Source organism: Podarcis bocagei, assembly GCF_964188305.1.
Source record: "Podarcis bocagei genome assembly, chromosome: 7".
In the NCBI taxonomy this organism is placed as follows: Eukaryota; Metazoa; Chordata; class Lepidosauria; order Squamata; family Lacertidae; genus Podarcis; species Podarcis bocagei.
This window is the reverse complement of record NC_138132.1, coordinates 92,532,799-92,540,872: the sequence shown is the minus strand read 5'-3', so window position 1 is coordinate 92,540,872 and position 8,074 is coordinate 92,532,799. Positions and strand designations below refer to the sequence as shown.

At 46.8% G+C, this 8,074-nt stretch overlaps 1 protein-coding gene across 3 annotated transcripts in view; it reads left to right on the top strand.

Moving 5' to 3' along the window:
• The first annotated feature begins 766 nt into the window (after nucleotides 1–766).
• The window catches only part of IKBKB (inhibitor of nuclear factor kappa B kinase subunit beta), a 34,118-nt gene continuing 26,810 nt past the window's right edge, over nucleotides 767–8,074 (top strand). The window contains exons 1-5 of one of the 3 annotated variants that reach the window (XM_081200946.1): nucleotides 767–942; nucleotides 2,437–2,531; nucleotides 3,334–3,451; nucleotides 4,733–4,802; nucleotides 6,050–6,138. In XM_081200946.1, the coding sequence (XP_081057072.1) occupies nucleotides 841–942; nucleotides 2,437–2,531; nucleotides 3,334–3,451; nucleotides 4,733–4,802; nucleotides 6,050–6,138 (474 nt within the window). In that variant the 5' untranslated portion in view covers nucleotides 767–840. The remainder of the gene's footprint in view (nucleotides 943–2,436; nucleotides 2,532–3,333; nucleotides 3,452–4,732; nucleotides 4,803–6,049; nucleotides 6,139–8,074) is intronic. The other 2 variants (XM_081200948.1, XM_081200947.1) reach the window with 2 other exon arrangements.

Sequence of the window (8,074 nt, the reverse complement as noted above, 5' to 3'; positions counted from 1 at the left end):
TGGGTGGAACTTTTGTACCTACTCAGTGAATGCGGATTCCAAACAGCTCTTGCCAGAACTACTCATTGCTCTCTGCATCACACATACTGTCCCCACCCTGATTGCACATGGTCTCCTACCGGGATCCCACGGACCAAAAAGACACCCTGTTGCCACCAGCAGAAATGTACCACCCTCCCCACATTCTTCCTGAATTGGAGCTATCCAAACGACGTTGGGTATTGAGGAGGTGCCCTCCCACCCATGCCCCCCCCCTGCAAGGCTACCATTGCTGTCTGTTGCTTCTTTCTGTGGAGCATTCTTGTCTCCTTTGGAAGGTTCTGCAAATGCCAGCCTAAGCCCAAGGGTGTTGCTTTCCTTTCGCAAGTGGCCAGCTAATTAGTTAAATTCCTGGGATTCCTGGAGGCCGAGGGGGAGCCGAGCTGCAAGTGCAGGCCATGTTGCTGGGAGCGGAGTTGGTGGCTCTGTGCCCCCGGCTGCCCAGGAAGTCCGCATTTCCATGCAGAGGGACAGAGGGAGCCGCCTGGCCGCCCCCCACGCCCGGGGTCTGCGGCAGATGAAGCCCGTGCTGGGCGGGGAGGGGGGCAGCGCGGGACTGAGGCCTTTCTTTATGGAATCCCAGCAGGCACTTGAATCGCATTCTGTTTTTCATTTGTGTTATTTGCTTGTTTGGTCCCACAAGGGCGGCGACGAAGCCCCCCCTCCCTCCGCGCCAAGGAGGCGGCGGCGGCGGCCCCTTTAAGCGCCGGCCCGGCCCGCCTCCTGGCGCCTCTCTGCCAAGGCGGAAGCCGCGGCGGGCCCGAGAAGGAAGGCCCGGCGGGAAGGAGGGAGGCCTGGGCCATGGCGCCGCCTCTGCAGCCCCCGGGCAACTGCGGACCCTGGGAGATGCGCGAGCGCCTGGGCACCGGAGGCTTCGGCAACGTCCTCCGCTGGCAGAACCAGGTGAGGGGGAGAGGCGCCCACGCATTCACACGCACACGTGTACCCCGCGCGCGGCTCTCGGGCCTGCGACACGGAGAAGGGGCGCCTCGGAGGCCTCCGGGATCCGCTTCTGGAGTCCGCCTTGAGAAACAGCCCCTCGGAAGGCGAAGGAGAAGACTTTGCTCGGCCGCCTCGCCTCCCGCTTGGTTTCCGTGGCAGCCTCCGTCCCCCCCCCCCCCGGGCAGGAGGCCACCTCGGTCGACTCCAGGCATATATTAAAAAGAGGCAACTTGGCCCGATGTGGCATCCACAGTTATGCCCTGAAATGGGCAGGTGGCCCTTGAAGGCGCCATTTGCCTCCAGTTGCGCTTTTAGGGCTGCGCTGCTGTGCCAAGACATCCAGGATCCCCTTTCACCTAAAACGGCAGTGTGGATCCTGAATGTGTGGACTCTTGGAGTTTTAGGAGAGCTTTCACATGGCAACATTTCTACCCGCAAGGTATTTCCACATATGATTTTTTAATAAAAAAAACCCCGGCTGCAGATAGATGGTACATAAGACATAGGAAGCTGCCCTGCACCAAGTCGGAGTATTGGTCTGCCTGGCTCTGTGGACACTTGAGTGGCAGCCGCTCTTCAGGCTTGGAGACCAGCTCTGTCTGGAGATGCCGGGGATCAAACCAGGGACATTCTGCATGCAAAGCAGCTGCTGCACCACTGAGCTAAGGCCACTCGCCACACATAATAATGGGTGTCACTTCTACGCGTGGGGTTACCAAAGGACGTACAGGGAGCATACCACCCTCATTTACAGATTCACACACCTCTGTGCTCATTCCACACATAGCTCTGTGCCGAACAATGTCCAGTGCTGTTGGCTCTTTCCTAACTGCTCTGAGTCCGTGTTCTGTTATCTCTGCAATAACTGCTCCAGCACTGGCTTCTGAAACAGGGCACGTTAGTAAATTGACCAAGAGTTGGCAGATTTATTACTGAGTAGATTGGCTTCAGTAACTTGTGTGTGTGCATATACAACAAAAGGGCCATTTGTAAAATAATCCTGATAGAGTCTGCACTTGGTTTTCTCCTCAGAGAGCCAGTGTGGTGTAGTGGTTCAGAGCGGTAGACTCGTAATCTGGTGAACCGGGTTCGCGTCTCCGCTCCTCCACATGCAGCTGCTGGGTGACCTTGGGCCAGTCACACTTCTCTGAAGTCTCTCAGCCCCACTCACCTCACAGAGTGTTTGTTAAGGGGGAGGAAGGGAAAGGAGAATGTGAGACGCTTGGAGACTCCTTAGGGTAGTGATAAAGCGGGATATCAAATCCAAACTCTCCTCCTCTTCCTCCTCCTCCTCCTCCTCCTCCTCCTCCTCCTCCTCCTCCTTCTTCTCAGATTCATATAACAATGGCACAGGAATTTTGCAGCATCTGCAGCAGTACTAACACTGTCAGGGTTCTGAGAGTTTGAAGGTCAGAGCACTTGGTTCACATGAATAAACTCCCCCTTTTTTAACAGGAGAGTGGGGAAGAAATTGCTATCAAACAGTGTCGTCAGGAGCTCAGCCCACGCAACAGAGAAAGATGGTGCTTAGAAATACAAATCATGAAACGGTGAGCAGTATTGGAAGATGTGTGGCTTGTGTAAATGTCATGGGCAGTGAACTTTGCCTTCTAGTCAATGCATTTAGCACCAGGATTTTAATCCTGTTTATTTACAGAGTTATCTTTTAGTTTGCCCCATCTTGAGAACAGAAGAGTAGGAAGGTGTTGCAGCATTAAGCCAGGCTTTGGTTTTCCAGGTGAGGATGGGGAACTTCTGGTCCACAGGCCAAATCAGGCCCTGCACAGGTCCCAGTCTGGTCCACAAGGCCATTTCCCCCAAACTGTGCCCACCTGCCCAAGCCATATGTGGCATTAAGGGAAGCACAGGTAGAGACACACTGCAAAGCACAGCCAGGAGCCTTAAAGTGGCAAGTGACGCTTGCTGCCAGTACCAGTCAGCAGACTGACAGTGACAGCAGGCCCCAGTGGGACTCTGCTCAACATGATGCTTCCGCCAAAGAGTTTAATATGCAGAATCTACTTTCATGTTTTTGTCTTGATGAGAATGGTAAGGACATTGATTTTAAAAAGCTTAAAAAAACCCACCTCCTGCAACATGAAGCTCCAGGAGAATGTTTTAGAGCAGCCTGTCAGTTCGCCTGGGGGGATTGTTGGGCCCAACAGGATGACCTGTTCTGAAGAATATGCTCCAGAATCTGTTTCTACACTCAAACGTTTCGTGGTGGACATTCAGGAATTGCATAGCAAGACAGGCCAATGTAGAAAGTGTTTCTCAGAAAGTTAGAAAGCCACTGCTTAAAGGTAAAGTGATAGATCCACCTGAGATCTTACTGTGTTTTCTTCTCCTCAGGCTAAACCACCCCAATGTGGTGGCTGCCCGGGATGTCCCAGAAGGGATGCAAAACCTTGCCCTGAATGACTTGCCATTGCTGGCTATGGAGTACTGCCAGGGAGGAGATCTCAGGAGGGTGAGTGAGGGGTGTCCTGTGCTTTGGGGGAAAGGGGGGGGGGGAGACTGAGAAAATGGACTGGGTTTAATCAAACGGCTGCTCTGTATTCCCAGTCATAGTGAGGGCTTTGCCTGAGTTAGTGGCACAGAGGGAGGAGCTTCATTCTTCTCAAATAATGTGCCACCCATTAGTGGTTTCTTCTGAAGTTATCATTTAAGAGATATTTATTATTAAGCTTACATACAAGGTACGAGTATCTGCAGGCAGCAAGTGACAGGCTAGCTCCAAAGCCCTTGAGAGCAGGGATAGAGTGTTGGTGCTGTTTTATGCTTGAATGCCCATTGAGGCCTAGATGGTGGAGAGGCAGGTGGTCAAGACTCCCTCCACTGTAGGGAGGAAGCAGGAGGCCCTGAACATTCCTGGGAATCACAAGTGGGGGGAGCGGCTGCGGCTGCGGCTGCGCTCAGGTCCGGCTTCTAGAGGCATTTGGTTGGCAGCCGCAGGAGAAGAGAAGGCTGGCCGAAATGGGCCGTCTGCCTGATCCAGCAGGACATTTTTTTGTGAATTCTGCTTGAATACCTTCCTGCTGCAGTTGCCGTCTTGCTCCCAGAGAAGGTTGCTAGAAATATGTGGTTGGTTTCTGCAGGAGGGTAGAGAAACTGGGGAAAACAGGATGCCAGAAGGACTGCTCTTATGTTCTTATGGGGAAAGAGGCAAATATGTTATTTGTTGCATTAAAATCCTAAATGTCTAAATTTATATTATTCTACTTACATTATTTAAGAATGCAGGTGGAGGATAGCATGAGTGAAAGTTCCACTATATCAATTTCTCTGTGGAAAGCTACTTTGAAAAGTGTGTTCTTTTCCCTGATGTGGAGATATTGTGCCTTCAGGATAGCTCAGTTGGCTAGAGCATGGTGCTGATAATCCCACGGCCTCAGGTACAATCCCCATCAGGGTGGATAAAAATCAATAAATTTTTAAAGAAAATTTTTTAAAATGGATTTTTTTATTTAAATCAGATTTTTTTGATTTAAATCAGATTTTCTTGATTTAAATCAGTTTTTTTAAAAATAAAATGCTTTTGGAGGAAATTTTTCTCTAAAGAGAGTTTCTGTTTAGGTTACATTGTAGTCCAAAGGCTATTCATCAAGAAATAAGGATTTGTTTTAAGTTTTTTGTGTGTGCTAAAACTCAGTCTAAGTTGGGTTTTTTTTTAACCGTTTAACCACATAATGGTTAATACATATGGAAGCTCGACAGAAACCTTTCTCATGTCTCTCGTTACACCTTTCAGCACCTGAATCAGCTTGAGAACTGCTGTGGCCTGCGGGAAAGAGCTATCCTTATCTTGCTGTCAGACATTGGTAAGTGACCAGAGGTGGCTCTGTGGGGAGGTAAGGAGCCTCAGACGGTGGGTTTTGAGTGGAATTAAGGACAGCATATCGGGATGCGGGTGGCTCTGTGGGCTAAACCACAGACCCTAGGACTTGCCGATCAGAAGGTCGGCGGTTCGAATCCCCGCAAGGGGGTGAGTTCCCGTTGCTCGGTCTCTGCTCCTGCCAACCTAGCAGTTCGAAAACACGTCAAAGTGCAAGTAGAGAATAGGTACCGCTCTGGCGGGAAGGTAAACGGCATTTCCGTGCGCTGCTCTGGTTCTCCAGAAGCGGCTTAGTCATGCTGGCCGCATGACCCGGAAGCTGTACGCCGGCTCCCTCAGCCAGTCGGTCACGACTGGACCTAATGGTCAGGGGTCCCTTTACCTTTACCTTAAGGACAGCATAGTGAGATGCAGACACCTGTCAGGGAACAAGAGCACTGAAATGAACTGGTGTGTGCAAGAACTCCTCATTTCAATGAGGATTTGGTGCCCCCGGGTGGTGTGGTTGCAGATCCCTATCAGATTTTATGTCTCTGGTACTATCTCATCTTTTGAATATGTCCTTATCAAAAAAAAGTATGTTCTCATACATGCAAGGGCTTTATTATCCCTTGGCAAGAGTAGGAGTTAGAAATCAGGGCAGGGCAAAACAGATTCTCAGGAGAAATGTGCTCTAGCAGCTGGTCTGGATGCCCCAGCTGTTGGGCTACTGCACCTTGTGCGTGTGTGTTCTGGCTGCTGCACGCCAACTCTGCTGCTCTGCTTCTAATGACAGACGCTGCACTTCTGGTGCTCTGAGCAGGGCCAGATTTAGGTCTGATGAGGCCCTAAGCTACTGAAGGTAATGGGGCCCTTGATATGTCCAGCTGTCCTTTGTCAAAAACAAATTGTCGCTGTTTTTTGTGTTGAATATATGATATATGGTAATTTATGGACCTGCCACTGTTGCTGTATGTAGGTCTTATTTTATTTGTTTTTTACCTTATGTTTTGGAAATGCACATCCAGGTTTTTTTCCCTTTAATTTTTTGGGGGCCTCCAAGAGAGTGGGGCCCTAAGCTGTAGCTTGTTTAGCTTATAGGTAAATCCGGCACTGGCTCTCAGCCTTTACAGTGCTGTTGCTGCTTTTCTGCGTTAACAACAGAATGCACTAATTGATTAATACGGATAGATTTTGGTGATGACAATACATTCCTCTCTCTTTCCCTCTTTCTCCACCCCCCTTCCGTCTCAGCCTCTGCTCTCAGATACCTTCACGAGAACAGGATCATCCATAGAGACCTGAAACCAGAAAACATTGTCCTTCAACAAGGAAAAGAGAGGGTGGGTGATGCTCTTCTGCTAAGCTTCCCCACCTGTCACCACTACTGCAGGGTGCTGGGCAGAGTTGTATCCCTCCTGCCAAAGGCGCTGTTTGAGAAGACTCTGTGAATAGGGGTTGGGTATGCTTCGGCTAAGATTCTGATCTAGCAGAGTTACTTATAAAAGAAAAGACTAAACTGGCTGGAGGTTTGTAGTGATGTGAGTTGCTTTCCTGCAGCATGTTCTGGTGGTCTTGCTCAAATCACTTTGAATTTTTTTTTAAAATTAATATTTATTAGTTTTCCAACAAATTAAACACAACACTACAAAACACCAAAAAAGAAAAAACATACAATACAATACAAAAAAACAAAACAAAACAAAACAAAACAAAAACCATTTAAAACACAATCCAATTTCAACATCTTATCTTTCTTTCCCTTATTTCCTCGACCTCCTCACACCTCCCTTTTTCTATTCCACTTCTGTTAATTGTTTCAGCAATTCCTTTCCATCTTCCTCTGTTTTCTATCCTATAATTGTCTTAACACATTCTAACCATATTTTTCCCTTTAAAGCTCTATTAATCTATTTATACTTAATTCCTTGTAACATTTCTACTAAAGCCATTTAACTTCATTCCAATATTTTTCTAACATTCATTAATTTTACAGTATTTCTGTAAATAGTCTTTAAACTTTTTCCAGTCTTCTTCCACCGACTCTTCCCCCTGGTCTCGGATTCTGCCAGTCATTTCCGCCAATTCCATGTAGTCCATCAACTTCATCTGCCATTCTTCCCTGGTGGGTAAATCTTGTGTCTTCCAATATTTCGCGATGAGTATTCTTGCTGCTGTTGTTGCATACATAAAAAAAGTTCTATCCTTCTTTAACACCAATTGGCCGACCATGCCCAGGAGAAAGGCCTCTGGTTTCTTAAGGAATGTATATTTAAATACCTTTTTCATTTCATTATATATCATCTCCCAGAATGTCTTAATCCTTGGGCACGTCCACCAAAGGTGAAAGAATGTACCTCCAGTCTCATTACATTTCCAACATTTATTATTGGCCAAATGATTGATTTTTTCAAGCTTAACTGGTGTCATGTAAATCATTTTCATTAACTTTTCTCTTAGGGCATTACATGCTGTAAATTTCATACCTGTGGTCCATAACCGTTCCCAGTCAGCCATCATTATGTTATGTCCAACATCTTGTGCCCATTTAATCATAGCTGATTTCACCGTTTCATCCTGAGTGTTCCATTTCAACAGCAAGTTATACATTCTTGACAAATTCTTGGTTTTTGAATCTAACAATTCTGTTTCCAATTTTGATTTTTCCACCTGGAAACCAACTTTTTTGTCCAATTTGTATGCCTCCATTATTTGATAATAATGGAGCCAATCTCGCACTTTGTTTTTCAATTTTTCAAAGCTCTGCAATTTTATTCTCTCTCCATCTTGTTCCAGAATTTCCCAATATTTCGGCCATTTGGCCTCCATATTGAGTTTTTTCTGTGCCTTCGCTTCCATTGGTGACAACCATCTTGGGTTTTCCCCCCTAACAAATCCTTATATCTTATCCAAACATTAAACAATGCTTTTCTAAGAATATGATTTTTAAATGCTTTATGTACTTTTACCTTATCGTACCACATATATGCATGCCAACCAAATACATTGTTAAAACCTTCTAAATCCAACACTTGAGTATTTTCAAGAAGCAGCCATTCTCTCAGCCAGCAAAAAGCAGCTGATTCATAATAAAGTTTAAGGTCTGGCAGGGCAAATCCACCTCTTTCTTTAGCATCCGTTAATATCTTAAATTTTATTTGAGGCTTCTTGCCCTGCCAAACAAATCTAGAAATATCCTTCTGCCACTTCTTGAAACAATCCATCTTATCCAAAATTTGCAATGTTTGGAACAAAAATAACATCCTTGGCAGCACATTC